Raw genomic sequence first — 16,700 nt, forward strand, 5'->3', positions numbered from 1 at the left:
GAGAGAGAGAGAGAGAGAGAGAGAGAGAGAGAGAGAGAGAGAGAGAGAGGAGGGAGAGGAGAGAGAGAGAGAGAGAGAGAGAGAGAGAGAGAGAGAGAGAGAGAGAGAGAGAGAGAGAGAGAGAGAGAGAGAGAGAGAGAGAAGGGAGGGAGGGAGGTGTTACCACAGGTGGAATAGAGAGGTTTAGGGAAAAGAGAGGGTGAAAAATAGTGCAATCACCATCTTGTCTGTGAGTGGCACATGCACACACACATGCATGCATGAAGGCACACACATCCGCCCACATTGCCAACAACCCAAACCACCTATACACAGAGGAGCGACGGGTCCTACACACACAACACACACACACACACAATCACAGTCAAGACGATTTACTCCTTTAATAATTGGGCCTGCAGTCTGTGTGTCTCCTACGCTGGAACACAGCAGGGTCACACACACACACACACACACAAGGCCTCCTACTAAGCTCCCTCTACACTTTAATAACCAGTGTGTGTGTGTGTCTGGATTTCTCAGTGTAGCCCACACCTTATAATTACACTTGTCAGTCTGCTTCAGACTACACTCCATCCCCTGTCTTCCTGTTTTCCATTGTGCTGTGCAAACTGGACTGTTTTATGGAAGTAGCTTGGCCCTTTTTTCAATTAGCTTGAGAGGCTAAAACGATGGACATGTGTACAGAGATTGTTGCTACCTTGCTTTTGTCATCGTCAAACGACAAGTTTTTCTCGAACTAACTGTCGTAAACGAATAACCCCGTCCTTTTCTGTCCGTGCAGTTACAAACTACGGCAATGTGGCGGAGCGTGCGTCGGATTCAGATGACGAGGACAAGCTGCACATCGTGGAGGAGGAGGGCAGTCTGCCGGACGGGGCGGACTGCGACAGCAACCTCCACGAGGAAGAACGCAACGGGGACCGCTGGGACGAAGGTGAGGAGCATTCAAACACACGTCAAACACACACACGCACACATACACGCACAGTGCATGCCAGCAAGCACAGGCATACATGAAGATACACACACCTTCCAAGCAAGTCAACAGTCGGTCGAGTCCTCACAGGCCTCGGCCGGCGTGCGACAGTGAGGGCCAGTGAAGTGTGGACCTTCTGTGGTTCTGGGTGAAGCGGGAAGGCTGACATTCAAACAGGACAATGGCCACCCGCACGAGACCTTCACTGCTGAGAGAAAATAGACCTGTAGACAAAGGAGCCCGCGCCGTGTGCTTTCTGGTACAATAGGTCATCGTCCGCTCTGAGACGAGGCTCACCTTGTACCGCGCCGTCCCCCTCCCCCTGCCCATCGCAGGAAGGGACGTTGATGTCACACCCCCCTCTTCCTAGTTCAACAATGCGAGGGTTTTTGGAGGATGTTAGCGTTCGAGCTGAGAGCCAAGGTCGCTATGCCGCTGGTGAGATCATACCGAGGCAGGACAGCTGGGGCCCGGCGCCGAGCGCGTTTCCCCTGCTTAGCATGTTAGCGTATAGCGTGTTAGCACATGCTGAGCATGTGATGTAACGAAACCCTTTGACGGTACGGAAAGTGTCAGTCAAAGGGTCTGTTTGTTTTGGCGGGCGGCTTCTCTCTCTCCACGGTTCTGTTACCTCAGTGTGTTTGCTGGCAGGAGATGAAACCAGTCGGAATCAATTTCTCCCATGCTTCGGGGTGGACTGTCATAGACACTCAAGACAGGCTGGTCTTTCCTGATCCCAGCCCCGATTTTGCTGTCGCACACAAGACCCGTAGGAGCCGGCCACTCTCCCTTTGCACACACGCTGCTTCATCAAAGGAAGTCTGAGAGGAATAATGTAATTGGTTCTGGCCGGACACAGTGGACATTAAACACTGTCAGAGCCGGTGTTGTGCTCCATGGGCCTGGAGCTGGGCTGGTCTCCAGCGCTAGGGGACTGACCTGGCAACCCTCCCCACCACGCTCTCACTCATCGACCAGAATAGTTGTTCGAGTAGCCCGACAAAAAACCCATCCGCTAATCCCAATCCTCTTCTCTTCCCTCCTCTTCCTCTTCTCTCTTCCCTCCTCTTCTCACCGGTTTTTCCTCCATTACTCTTCCCTGTGGTTTCCTTCTTCTCTCGAAACGAAACCTCTTGTTCCACAGAGGTACAGCCTCCTTCCCTTCCTCCCTCCATTCTACCCCTCCATCCTTCACCCCCCCTCTTTTTGAATCATTACTTTTTGGATGACGTGGTAGCACAGCCCCCCCCCCCCCCCTCTCCCATCTTAGTTATCACCCCTGGTACAGCCAACGTTCTTCTCTCCTACCACTACATGCCAACTCGTGACGCAGGGAAACTCTGGAGAGAGGACGGGGTTCATCTTCAGTGAATTACATACTCAGGTAACACTTTGATAAGATTCCGTTGATTTATATCAAAAGGATGTCGTCACTCTGGCCAAAGGACCTAGAGATCGCCAGTGAAGCCCATCACAGACCCTGTCCAGAAGACTTGAGGAGCACAAACCTTCCTGCAAGCCTTAACTCATGGAAGAGGCTTGGTGCGTTCCTCTAAGACGCCGTGGAACCTTCCAGAATGAGAAAAAGGAAAGACACTGCAGGAAAACACGGTCTCTTGGCTCCGCATTCACACTTGTAAGCTGTGTGTCTGTGTGTGTGTGTGTGTGTGTGTGTGTGTGTGGGGGGGGTAATACTAGCCAGGGGTGGGAGATAAATCACCCAAGCTTACACAACACCGCCTGAGCAGAGAAACTGGGATATGGCCAGTTAAGAGAGGCTTGCTTCCTGTTGTTGTAAGATTACCTTACTGCTGACGGTTTATGAGGTCATCTTTATCTCTGACGGTTAGTCTCCCCTCTCCCCCCCGATAAGGAAGAGCACCTATGGACAGGATGCACCTCCACAGGAAGTTCACATGTGGCCGGGGACAGGAAAAGCTGGCGTGGCAGCTTCACGGTGTATCACAGGGAGGCGTGGGCGGTCAGGTGATTTGATCCAAACCTAAGGCACAATTTTGCAACAACAAAAAAACAACCAATAAGAGAGGGACTCATGAAGGTGAAGTTCCACGATTAAGCCCGACACTGTATTTTTACAATGCAAAGCAACTGTCAGCTTTTTTTGGTAAGGCTTCAGGCTTTTGTTCGGTTGCAAAACCGTGCTGAGGTCAGCATATAAACGGGGATGTCGTCCTACGCGTGAGCTGCTAGCTTGGCTAGCGGAGCCAGCCCCCCTGGCAGGTCAGGGCCTTGTGTACACTCCTTTTAACAAGAACTTGAGAGAAGCGGACAGCATGGGACAACTGTGACCACCACAGACCTGTCACACCTTGGTTCGACTCCCGGCAAGACCCTACCTCACACATACACTCTACATTCAGGAGCTGCCCCAGGGGAGGGGCGTGCATGTGTGTGTGCGTGTGTGCGTGTTTGTGTGTGTGTATGTTAGAGTTCACAATGCAACATGCAGCACGTGAAACCTGACTGATCACTACTGATTCGAGCGCCTTTTAACTTGATATCTATTGAGATGACGATGAACTTATTTCGCTTCACACCACGTCTCAGCCAAACACTCTGAGGATGTGTAAGACAAAAGGGTCAAACCAGATTAGAGGCGAGCGCCTCGTTTCCCAGTGAAGACTAGGCGTTTCAGTGGGGGAGAGTGGCGAACCTGTGAGATCATGGGAAGGAGAGATGAATGTGAGGGTTAGGAGACACCCATCTGGTCCTCGTCCTCTCTCTCAGAGACTAGAGGGAGGAATAGAATCCTGCAATCACACCAGCACCTGGTGTAGGCCTGTCTCTCTCTCTCTCCCTCCCTCTCCCTCTCTCTCTCTCCCTCTTGTGTGCTCTCCCTCGCTCTCTCTCTTCCTCTCTCCCCCTGGCTCTCCCAAACCCCAAGTTTGCGGTGAGTTGGGTGGAGGAAATAGTTGTGCTGAAAGTGTTTAGTAATAACCATAGCAACCATGACTGCCTTGTGACCGTGTCGTTGGCATTGTAGTTTGTGCGTGAGAGTGTTTGCGGGCGCCAGTGTGTGGGAGCGTGTGTATGCAGCTGGTTTTGTGTGAGTGTGTGTGTGTGCATCATGCATGTGCACTCGCTATGTCTCATAGCTATGTTGTTAAGCACGGGAGAGCAGGGTGGGTGTGTTAGGGAGTGTTGGTATTTACTGGGCCTGAGTGAGTCATGGAGCAGAACACATATTCCTGTCTCCCAGGAGCACATAGCTGGACTGAGCTGTCAGCTGAATAACACACATACACTCACACACACACCAAGTCAGAAAACATGCTCACAGAATAATTGTATTTTTACGCTAGCTGCTCTTAACTGCTCTCCACGGGGACGAGCATGATGGGATGGAATCCTCTCCGACGAGTCCCACACATACTCACTCACATACACGCTTTCACGAACCAAAGAAGATGCTCTTCCATTATCGCTAACACGCCGCATGCCAGTTCCAGGATCCACTCCGGGTGGTACAGAGAGGAGGGCGGAAGCTCTCTACATCCTGAAATCCTCAGGTTACACACTTTGTCTTAAGCCTTGTAATTAGCTCTCATTAGTGTACCTTGCCCACGCCCTGTTAATATGAGAGGGAAAGCCAGAGAAGAGAGTGAGGGAGAGGGAGAGCAAATGATGAGACTCTTTCTGTAGTTGTCTTTGACTGGTGTATGAAGCAGTTTGAATGTTGCTTTCCTTCAGAGAGGCTTCTTCAAGTTTTTTCCAGAATAATAGTCTTTTTTTTTTTTTACCGACACTAAGTACTCCACATTGAGCCGTTTCAATTATCAGATAAATTGGTTTGCTGAAGTATCTTATCTAACGATTTGAAACATGGTGAGTCATTTTGCATGCTGTGGGCCCAACCCTCAATATGTTTTCTCTCTGCTTTGGAAGGATAATTAGTTTTTGCAAGCTTTTGTTCAAATGCCTACATTCACAATGTTTTTTTTAACTATAAACCAGGCCATCTGAGATGAGGAGAGTATGAGGACAGAGTAATCATCTCCACAGAGCCACAGTACTACCATGTCCGTCTCTGGAGAGCTGTTCAAATACTCCATACCGCGTGCTACGCAGCTGTGTTTGTATTTGGAGGGGTTATCACAAATGATGATATTGCTGCTCTGTCTAACTGTTTCCTTTTGTGTGTGTTGTGTGCACGTGTTGTGTGTGTGTGTTGTGTGTGTGTGTGTCAGTGAGGGAGGGGTGCGGCTCAGACGGCGAGGATGCGGGCAGCACAGACGCCCTGGTCGAAGAGATGCTGCAGCAGGGCGACACAGCCGTCATTTACCCAGAAGCCCCGGAGGACGAGGCGCGGCAGGGCACGCCCGAGGCCAGCAGCCACGACGAGAACGGTAGCTACCTCCGTCTTGCGCCTTCAGAGACTCCAGGCTCACAGAGCGAACACAACAAGCAGACCTGTGTTACAACAGAGAGCATAATCATGTCAGTGGCTTATCTCTACTTGATGGGTCTTGTCTGACTCATCACTCCCATGATGGGAAGAGTATTTGAAATCATGTTTCAGTTGTCTTTCTCTCAAGGTTTGTAGTCCCGCAGTTGTAATTCCCAGTAAGCACAGAACCTGCTGTTCCCTCAGCCGACTGTGATAACGACCTGTACCTTTAAGGGCTTCAACCCCCACCGCCACCACCCCCCTGAGCTTAAAAGGTGTCGACTCTCCACCATTAAACGCACCACTCTGGGGTCATTAACACACGGCAATTTGTTAAGGGACTCACATTGGAGCTTTTTTTATAGCTTAAGGGCTTTTTGGCTTTTACCTGTCACCAAAGGAAACGAGGGAGGTGGGGGAGTGGGTGCAGGAGGGGGGGGGGGTGCAGGGGGACAGCAACACCTGAGCACATTTCTCACGTCTGTGCAGCGCTGACTCACATGTACCTGGGCGGTAATGAGCTCGAGTTCACGTTCACCAGCCCCGCTCACCTGCCCTGGGGGACCTTTAATACATCACCTGTTAACAGACAAATGTGTTACCTGTGTGGGAGCTGGTGAAGCAGAACCAGCGCTGAGGCCAACTGAGCAGCACACGGGCCTCGGCCGGGCCTCGTCCACGGCTACTTAAAGGGCCGGGGTCTGGCCAGCGGGAGCCTGGTGCTCATTCACAGCGCGGGCGTTCTCCGAGACCTGCGTTCAAACGCCACAGATGCACCAGATTAGCGGACTTTGGGATTGTGAAGTCCTTGATGCGTCCCTGTTAGCAGCGTGGATGTACAACTCATAGAGATCAGCCACGTTCATCCAGCCCTGTCTGTTTTAATAAGTAACCAGGCCTCAGGTCTGTTGATGCAAACCTGGTCTGTCCATTGATCCACCTCTACCTGTCTGCTTTCTGGGGAGGATGTCTCATAGGCTGGTGAAATAGCAGACCGGTGTGACTCTACATCAAACAGGCCTTGCTGTTGATTCAGAGATTACTGTGATTACTCTTTAGAGAGTAAACACACACTGTCACTCTCTCTGTCTGTCTCTCTTTCTCTCCATCGCTCTCTCACGCTCTCACCCTCTCTCGTGCTCTCTATCTACATCTCTCTGTCCCGGCCCCGCCCCCATCCCCCAACCCAACCAATACCTCGACATGCACTCATCCTCCCTCTCTCTCTCCCTCTCTCCTCTGTCCTCTCAGGCACTCCAGACTCGTTCTCTCAGCTCCTCACCTGCCCTTACTGTGCCCGGGGCTACAAGCGCTACTCCTCTCTGAAGGAGCACATCAAGTACCGCCACGAGAAGAGTGAGGACAACTTCAGCTGCTCCCAGTGCAGCTACACCTTCACCTACCGCACGCAGCTGGAGAGGCACATGACGGCCCACAAGGCTGGACGAGAGCAGGTACTGCTCACACACACACACACACACGCACGCACACACACACTGCTGAGGGGGGGGGGGGGTTACTGATCACAAAGAATGTTGAACTATATCTACTGTCCTTTTTGACACCATTTTGTGAATTTGACCAGGAGACTAGGTACATCTTGTTTTTCCTGAACCGCCTTCCATTGTTTGACAGAGACACGTGACACAGTCAGGGGGCAACCGCAAATTCAAGTGCACTGAATGTGGAAAGGCTTTTAAATACAAGCACCACCTGAAGGAGCACCTACGCATCCACAGCGGTGAGTGTCCCCCACGGTCTCCATGATAGCACGCGTGTGCGTGTTCCTGTTTTGATGTTTAACCTTGTGTGTGTGTGTGTGTGTTTCCGGGCACTTTAATGCAAGCGTGAATAGGTATGTGACTGCGTCACCATTTTTTGAAATTTGAAATGTGCGTGCATTTGTCTCTAATGTGGGAAAATGAGTTAGGTTGTTCTCGTTGAGGTGATTCATAGCCCTTATTGAGTCTCTAACGGCCACAGTACCAACCCAGATGTTTTTTCTCTCTTTCCATCAAACAAATATTTACATTTGGCTGTTCGATGTATTTATGCGTCCTTGATTGTGTTTCAGCACATGATGCTGTTTGCTAATGTGCCATAATTATGTTTCTTTTGGCGTCAAAGGAGAGCAATTACAGGTTTCCCAATAGGGCCATGACATCAGAGTTTAGATGTCTGTGAAGAACATCAGAGCCCGTTTTTTTGTTTTTGCTCCGGCCCTGTTCCCTGAGATCTGATTTCTGAATGTTTCTACGCCCTTCACAGGAGAGAAACCCTACGAGTGCTCCAACTGCAAAAAACGTTTCTCCCACTCCGGCTCCTACAGCTCGCACATCAGCAGCAAGAAGTGCGTCAGCCTCATCACAGTCAACGGACGACCCAGATCGGGGGCCAAGACCCAGGCCCAGTCCCCGGCCATGCCCTCCTCACCGGCCGCCCTCCGGACACAGCCCCGGGACAAGCCTGACCACGGCAAGCCCCTGCAGGAGCAGCTGCCCCTCAACCAGATCAAGACCGAGCCGCTGGATTACGAGTACAAGCCCACCATGGTGGTTACCCCAACGGGGGTCAACGGGGTCTTCAACGGAGGGGGCGTGGCTGCTCCTCTCCAGGGTGCAGTCCAGGCGGTGGTCCTGCCCACCGTGGGCCTGGTGTCGCCCATCAGCATCAACCTGGCCGACCTCCAGAACGTTCTGAAGGTGGCAGTGGACAGCAACATGATCCGGCAAGTTCTGGAGAACAACGCCAAGGGCCAGCAAGGCACGGGGCCGCTGCACTCCCAGCAGCAGCTCATCTCTGCCATCAGCCTGCCCATCATGGGGCAGGACGGCAACGCCAAGATCATCATCAACTACAGCCTGGACCCTGCCCAAGCCCAGGCCCAGCTCACAGCCCAGAACCTGAAGAAGGAGCCCCTGAACCCGGCCTCAGCCCAAATCCACCTCCAGGCTCAGTCTGAGGCCTGCAAGGGTCAGAAACTCCCTGAGGATCTGACCGTGAGGCTGTCGAGAGAGAGAGAAGCCAAGGAGGAGACCAAGATGGAGGACAAGACCACTAGCACCTGTCTGTTGTGTGACGACTGTCCCGGCGGACTGGACACACTTCACGCCCTCAAGCACTGCAAGAAGGAGGGCCTCAGGATCAAGGGCAGAGGCCTGGACCAATCAGAGTCCGCCATCGCCGCCCTGCTCGCCGACGGGGACCTCTGTCCAGACCAGCCCAAGAACCTGCTCTCCCTCCTCAAGGCGTACTTTGCCTTAAACGCTGCGCCCACTAAGGAGGAACTGACCAAGATCTCCAACTCCGTCAGCCTCCCCACCCACGTGGTCAAGAAGTGGTTCGACAAGATGCAGGAGGGGCAGATCTCGCTGGGGGCTCCCACCCCACCCTCTGAGGCGGAGGATGAGGGGGACGGGTTTATCCCGGAGGGTACCACCGCCCTCTTGAGCGCTGAGACCCCTGTTGGGGCGCAGGTCAGCCCGGCCGAGGCCACCCAGGCAGAGGTCGACGGCGCCAGCGTCGGCCCTACCTCCCCCTCGCCACTGAACCTGACCGCTGGGGGGCCAGTCACAGCTGAGCCCCCCCAGGGCACTGAGGGACCCCTGGACCTGTCGCTACCAAAGCCCACCAGAGAGGAGGCGCAGAGGGCTGAGGCCAGGGCCAAGCTCCACCCCTCCCCCTCCTCCTCCCGCCGGTCGGCCCAGCAGGACGAGCCCCTCAACTTGACCTGCATCAAGAAGGAGCCAGGCACCAGCCCCGTCCCCTTCAACGCCAGCCTGCCAAGTGCCAACCCCATCAACATCATGACCACTCAGCTGCCCACCCTCGTGACCATCACTGACCCGAGCCGGGTGCCCTGCTTGCGGACGCTCACCTCCGCCACCAACAAACAGGCCATCCTCATCCCCCAGCTGACATACACCTATACCACTATGGCCAGCAACCCGGCAGCCAATCAGATGCAGGACAAGACTGTGCTTCTCAACGGCATCAAGGTTGGTCTCATGGTTTATCACATGCTGTGAGGGTGTTATATGATAGGTCAAAAACATACAGAGTTTTTAGAGAGTAAGAAAAACAAACCATACACAATTTTCTGCCCCCCCCCCCCTTTCAAATGTTTGTCCCTACCTCTTGCGGTAACATTTCTGATTTATTTTTTCTGAAGTGTTGTTGTAGTTTTGGTTGTTTTCCAACTCATAACCCCTCTTGGTGTTCTGCTTGACACTCAGTGACTGCTTGGCTGGTGTTGGTGTTGGTGCTGTGTGGGAGTACTGTTCCAAGTTCTAAGCTGTTATCTGGAATGCTGCAAATGTTTGATCTTGTTGGACTGGATCAAGAAGGACAGTTGCATCTTGTGTTTTGGTTGTGTGCATTTGGTTTAGTTCCACTGGAAACTCAAGCTCAAGATATGTTAAAGATACTGAAGAGATGATATGGGGCTGGGTGTGTTATTTGATATGATCACATCTTCTGTACACATAAGAATAGTGGACACTAGGGGGTTGAGAGACCCAAGAACATTCATTTTCATAGCAACAATTATTCAAACGTAGGAAGCAAGCAACCACCATTAGTCACACAGTACAGACAATATCGATATCTAGCACAAGCAGACGAGTCTGTCATTCTGGAGACGCTTGCCGATATTCTCCATGTTGGTTCTCAGGTAGTCATCCTTCTAGCCCTGAACACACAGGCCTGCACTTCTCTCTTTAGGATTCTCATCGATCCGTAGGAACCAGTTTAAACGCCGGAACTCTGTCTGTGCATTGATTTACTGTTGTTGTATTATGCTCTTGTGTTAAGTGGATTGGCATGGACCTGCCTTACATATAGCAGAGCAGGCATATGAGTTCCTTATAGATGTTTCCCACATCCTCTCTCGTTGTGATTAGACAACAGCGAGCCCACTCACATCCACTCATAAGTAGCGTTCCGTTGAGTGTCATTATTGTTGTTGCAAGGTATTTTCCGTGGCCAAAGCACTCTGAGGTAGAGTGATGTCATTGTGGCAGGCATTTTAACTCAGCCAATAAAATGAGTTATTGGTAATTTTCCTCTTGCAAGGAGAGAGCCATAGGGAGGATATGACACGACTTGGCCAAAGGCATCTTTTTCTCCTGGATGTATGGCACGCATAATGATCAATATCCAACCTCCCCTAATGGCTTGCATGAGTGTTTGGGATTTTCCTCTGCATACCTTGTCAACTGTTTATTATTAATGAGGTAGCCTACTGTGGAAGGTTACACATGGAACGCACAAATGTAGCCATGAGATGAAAGGTTCAGAAGCAGAGTTAGCCAGTTTCCATGTCATCCATCAGTGGTCAGAGCAGTCTCAGTGGGGCATTCAGGACATGTCTGACGGGGACACGTGTGCTCTCGTTCTCCAGGAGGAGAGGCAGGACACCAGCTCGGAGGGCGTGTCCACGCTGGAGGAGCAGAACGACTCGGACTCCGCCCCACCCAGGAAGAAGATGAGGAAGACGGAGAGCGGCCTGTACGCCTGCGACCTGTGTGACAAGATCTTCCAGAAGAGCAGCTCCCTGCTGAGACACAAATACGAACACACAGGTAGGCTTCCATACACACACAGACACACACACACACACACACTAATCAACCAGACTTCAATTAATTCAGTGAGACCTCTGGGAAATTGACTCCAAGCGAGAGTTGAAAGGGGAATTTTCTGTTATTACACATCTTTTGCGCCATTCGCTATTACTGTACCCTTGTTTAAACTAGCATAATGGGCGGACACCGCCATTTCAACAAGCCTATTACCCAACACACAGAGAGGGCCTGAGACTTGCTTTCTGCCAAACTCCCACCGCTAGCTCCATTACCTTCCAGCATGAAATGCTGGATGTTGCAACAGCAGAAACTCTGGTAGTAATTTGACATGCCTGCGTTGAGAACATGGCGATTCAGTGGCCAAACCCAGGTCAACATTCTCTCTCTCTCTACTCTGAGGCGTTTCTTTTATTACTTCGATACCTGGCGGCGAATCATGGTTCTAGATCCAAATTACCTCACCCAGCCAGAAACCTGCAATTCCTCGTTTGAGGAACATGGCCTTGTAGCTTCGTTGAGCGAGAATTTGCTCGTGACATGTTGTATTGTTTTGCAATATTTCCCCTGGAAACTGTACATGATGATAGATATTATTGAGGTTTTCAGCCAACAGCCTGGGGAAGGCCTGATAGACTCCCTTTATTCAGAGACACGCTCCCTGTTCTGGGTAGTTTCACTAAGCAGACTTAAAATGTCTTATCCTTCCCTTGCAGAAGACCCACACAATTCAATTCTAATTCAGTCAACAGAGTTATTCAGTCATCTGTGTAGTACACAGAACTGTCTTTTTTCATAATTCTTCATAATCCAACAGCCAACAGTTTTTACATTAATTGGTAAGAAAAGGTATAGAAATCTAGTCCGTCAGCGATAAGTATTGAATTTCAGTTTCAGAGAACTCACTGACTTCATTGCCCACACATTTGTGTCAGTATGCAGTCTTTTAATGACACTGTTGATATTGAAATATTTATATGAGTGTTATGCAAGCTTAAAATAATACTTTTCAGAACTGCAAGCTTACTTATACATGCTGACTGTAACCTTTATTCAGCATGTAAAGATTTTTCACTTAGCAAGTGAGCTAAACAGAAGTCAAACTCCATATTGTGTTGGAACCAGGGTCAAACTTCATCCACTCCAAACTGAAGTTGTAGTTTTCCACTCAAAGACGCACACACGCACACGCGCAACCTTTAGGATAAAAGGAGACTGACAGTTCCTCAGACTTCAGGCAACTTTATATCACTGTAGACTTGTCTCCTTGCTGCTTGCTGCAAGCAATAAATCTTTCTTGACTCCATCGACTCTGTGCACTACTTAAGAAAATATATTCCTGACAGACACCCTCTTGGATCACATAGACGTTATGCAGCCAATACCCAATGCTGCTTCTTAGGTCCTGGACAACACCTGGAGTGTAGGATTGTTCCATCCCCAGACCCAATCCCATGTCTCTTTGCAGGTTTTTTTTTCTTCAAAAATCACATTGGTTTGCATACATATAATCAAAACATGGTCTTACAAGTATGACTCAACCGATCAATTTTCTTCTGTTGCAGGGAAAAGGCCCCATGAGTGTGGCATCTGTAGAAAGGCCTTTAAGCACAAGCACCACTTGATAGAACACATGCGCCTGCACTCAGGAGAGAAGCCCTACCAGTGCGACAAGTGTGGCAAGCGCTTCTCTCACTCCGGCTCCTACTCCCAGCACATGAACCACCGCTACTCCTACTGCAAGAAGGAGGCGCAGGGTGGCGGAGGTGGGCGGGACAGCCCAGAGGAGGAGGGCGACACCGCCGCCGACATGGTCCTGAGCGTCGGGGAGGTGCAGTCAGACAGCCGGGCCACCTCGCCTCCTTCCCACCTGGACTCAGACGAGCGAGGCAGCAGCGCCCGGGAGGACGAGGAGAGTGAGGAAGAGGAGGAGGACATGGAGACGACGGCAGGGGGGCTGGACGAGGGCGTCCTTGACATGGATGAGATACAGGTAGTGAAGATAGGGGAGGAAGGAGGGAAGGATGAGGAGGAGGAGGAGGAAGGAGAAGAGAGGGATCAGAATGGAGAGGACATGGAAGAGGAGGGGGTGGAACAGGTGGTGGTGGGGGGAGAAGGGGAGGAGGAGGAGGTAGAGAGGGTAGTGTTCGGGGAAGATGGCCAGGAAGAGGAGGGGATAAGGGTAGAAGTGAAGGAAGAGGAGGAAGAGAGGGATGAAGAGGTAGATACAAGGCAGGGGGAGGGGCAGGAGAACACTAAAGAAGATGAGGAAGGTGGCGGAGAGAAAGACTATGAGATAGAGAAGGAACTGGTTGAGGAAGAGAAAGAGGAGGACTGTGGGGTGGAGAAGGAACTGGTTGAGGAAGAGAAAGAGGAGGACTGTGGGGTAGAGAAAGAACTGGTTGAAGAGGAGATAGAGGAGCACTGTGGGGTGGAGAAGGAACTGGTTGAGGAGGAGATAGAGGAGGACTGTGGGGTAGAGAAAGAACTGGTTGAAGAGGAGATAGAGGAGCACTGTGGGGTGGAGAAAGAACTGGTTGAGGAGGAGAAAAAGGAGGCAATGGACACAGAGGAAAGAGTGACGTCAGCACAGGTGGAATCAGAGAATAGTGTGGTGGAGGACGATGAGGTCATCAAAGAGGATGAAGGTGCAACAAATGGAAACAGTGAAAAAAAACGTGTTTTTTGAAGACAAGAACCAGACTCCAGGAGTGAAGGAAGAAGGAGACACAAAATGAACCACAAACAAGAAAACGGACCTATGTTTCTTTTTCTCCCCCAAAAATGGATGGATGTTGGTCTAAAGGAAAGGGTGGAAATCAAAATGCAAGCATTTGGTTGCTTGGACAAGACATTTCAGTTCACTACTGTGTATAAAATCCTGGTGCCTGAAAAATACTTGTGACTTTTACCACAGGAAAGACATTCTCAGTGTTAAAAAATGCATTTGTTTAAAAAAAAAAAGGAAAAAAAAGAAAAATACAAATTTTAATGATGATGAAATGCATTATACAGACGGACTAGAGCCGACACATTTTAGAAAATGTTTTATTACTAAAACACCTTGGGTCATTTCTTTTTATCAGTGTTACTAATTTTATCATTCATATTTTAACCTTTTAAAAGCTGTACAGTTGGGAAAGATTTCTATACCTTTTTATTGCCAATGAACAAAAAAACAGTATTTTATTAAGTTAGAGAATGGAAGAAAAAAAAGAAAATTCTGTGCACTACAAGTGGCTTGGTTTACCTATGGATATAACCGTTTCTGTTGTCTACCCTTCAGTATTATCGCACTAGCCCTGCCGCGCCTGCCACCTTAGCGATGCTAGCATAACCTTTGTTTTTTGAACGTATTGTGAGCCTTACGAACTATGGGGAATGGATGAGTTCAGCCATGTTTTAAAGATAACCTTCAGCTGAGGTAGAGCTGAAGTAGAGGGACAGAGACATTCTGAGGTACATAGTTTGCAGAGATACATTGTTCTAAATGTTTTGTTCGTTCGTTCATATTTGTTGGTATTCAAATCTGCGTTACAGTGTTACGTTCAGATCAAGCAGGAGTGGAGTAGGCCTACTAAGGAAATAATTTTAGCACCCTATTCCCACTCCCTGCCTTATGCAAAAAAAGTAATAAAAACATGCATATCAAAAGTGCCATTTGAATATTGCTGTTTAACCTTAGTAGTTGTTATCAGGTGTTACCAGAACCCCGATTTGATAGCAGCTCAAGGTGTCAATTCTTTAAGCCGACCACTGTTGACTTAGGCTCACCAATGATCCTGATGGTGTTAGCATAGTGCATACTCATGTGATATAGTTTAGAATGATCTTTAGCCATTTTTCTAATCAGAGCAATCAATTACTGAAATTACTACATGTTGTAGATGGATGATAGCGGAAATGTAGTGTTTCCTGCCTTGAGATATTGAAACTCTTTCCCTGGTGAGTGCACTTGTTTGACACTAGTGAAATGCTACTCTCTCTTCAGGTAAAACATTTATAAAAAAAAATAGACATCCCAGATCCCAGGATTTCAATTTATGCGTTATTTTTACCTGTCAGTATTATTTTGTTGTTTTCTTTACGTTTTCGTTCCAATGTGTGTACTGTATGTTTTCAGAAAAATTGCAGTATTATCTCTTCCCCACAATGATATTTAGTTCTAGAAAACTTTTATATTTATGTGTCTTATTTTTTTATATTTCTTTATGGTTATTTATTACACAGTGTAGTGTACAATACTGTAGTTTGTATTAATACAATAATATATTTTAGTATGAAAAATCATTTCAATTGCAAATGACAAAGCTGGAAGATGAGTCTGGCATCCTGAAGTATGTTTTTATTTCAAATAAATGAAATGATGTTTTCTCCTGAACAAAACCACACCCTACAAGCCTGAAAATTGTACCCTGTGACCTCAATGCATCTATTTTCATGCAAGTCGTTTTTTTCTTTGCCCTCTAAAATGAAGCTACTGAACTTTTCTGAAAACTAACTGTATGTATAATAGCATGAGTGTGCTGTTGTATTGAAGGATGACAATACCTTAACTATAAAAATGTCCTTTTGCCAAGCCAAAATAATATTGACGTTTTTGTTTTTATTTTGTGCCAATTTGTTACTTTGTATCTTGACGTTCAAAGCCACAATCTCTTTTCTATGTCCCTGTTTTAATCCCATGTTATTTTTTTTAATAGTGATATCGTTTTTTTATGACTCCCCATCTCACAAATAAAATTCATCAACAACATTTGTATGTTTCAGTCTGCACATGGGTTTATTTCTCTCTCTTCACCAGAATCGTCTGGTACTAATTATATTAATATCTGAAATACCGCTAGTACAAAAACACAATAGCAACTTGTTTGATTACTAAGTGGTAGGAAGGTACTAAGGTATCTCAAGGTTTTTAGTCTGCTGAGTTCTGTCCAGGTTGTCCATAAAGGCGGCAGAACAATGACAAACCAACTTTGCCTGGAACGTCTCAAGCTGAGAGACTGAGAGGGGTCTGTGGAATCATGAAAAATCCCAGTGAATGGTTCTCTCACAGCGCTATCCAAGCTTAAGTTTAAACAAAGAGGTAAAATGTGTCTTTAATGTAAGGTCCAAACTACTTGGTTCCCCCAGAACCACTGTGGGCCCACGACACAGAGTCACACCTCTCCTGGAGGTACCATTAGAACCACTCTAACATCCCCAAGGTCAGATACATGGATCCAGATCAGGTTTCTGCAGGGTGGACCCGTCCCCATCCCTCCACATTAATAATGAACAGAAGGGACAAAAAATCCATAGTCCAGTGTGGGGTTGAAAATGATACAAAAGTGACTGTACTCGTCTATTACTCCTCTAGTTCATTCCCCTCAGAAGTGTGTGAGTGTGTATGTGCGTGTGTGTGTGGGTGTGTATGGGTGTGCGTGTGTACAGTTTGAGAGGTGCACTGGGGCTTCTCCCTCATAAACCTGCCTGAGAATCTTCAGCTCAACTGTTGTCTTCAGAATCCTTGGAAGTCCCCCTTGGATAATGGTACATATTTGGAGAGAGGTTACAAGGAAAGGGAGGAGCAAACCCTTGGGACCAGGGGGACTGGGGAGCCATCTCCATTGGATAGTCGAGACGGAGAGAGAGAGAGAGAGAGAGAGAGAGAGAGAGAGAGAGAGAGAGAGAGAGAGAGAGAGAGAGAGAGAGAGAGAGAGAGAGAGACGCGGCAGTGTCTATGGTGAAA

The 16,700-nt window shown here is 48.7% G+C and overlaps 1 protein-coding gene across 1 annotated transcript; it reads left to right on the forward strand.

Annotated features, from left to right (window-relative positions):
- The first annotated feature begins 764 nt into the window (after positions 1 to 764).
- On the forward strand, positions 765 to 15,727 carry zeb1b (zinc finger E-box binding homeobox 1b). Its single transcript, XM_047024186.1, has 7 exons — positions 765 to 937; positions 5,188 to 5,346; positions 6,639 to 6,841; positions 7,023 to 7,128; positions 7,656 to 9,385; positions 10,789 to 10,969; positions 12,535 to 15,727. The coding sequence occupies exons 2-7, from the start codon at positions 5,250 to 5,252 to the stop codon at positions 13,656 to 13,658; spliced, it is 3,441 nt and encodes a 1,146-aa protein (XP_046880142.1). The 5' UTR covers positions 765 to 937; positions 5,188 to 5,249; the 3' UTR covers positions 13,659 to 15,727.
- Positions 15,728 to 16,700: the final 973 nt, after the last annotated feature.

The sequence above is a fragment of the Hypomesus transpacificus genome, chromosome 8 (genome assembly GCF_021917145.1).
Source record: "Hypomesus transpacificus isolate Combined female chromosome 8, fHypTra1, whole genome shotgun sequence".
Lineage (NCBI taxonomy): Eukaryota > Metazoa > Chordata > Actinopteri > Osmeriformes > Osmeridae > Hypomesus > Hypomesus transpacificus.

Bases quoted from the DNA above. Each gene is read 5' to 3' on its own strand.
- zeb1b (XM_047024186.1), top strand. From the start codon at position 5,250: ATGCTGCAGCAGGGCGACACAGCCGTCATTTACCCAGAAGCCCCGGAG. The intron at 5,347-6,638 runs GTAGCTACCTCC...CTGTCCTCTCAG, and splicing joins CAGCAGCCACGACGAGAACG to GCACTCCAGACTCGTTCTCT. The intron at 10,970-12,534 runs GTAGGCTTCCAT...CTTCTGTTGCAG, and splicing joins ACACAAATACGAACACACAG to GGAAAAGGCCCCATGAGTGT.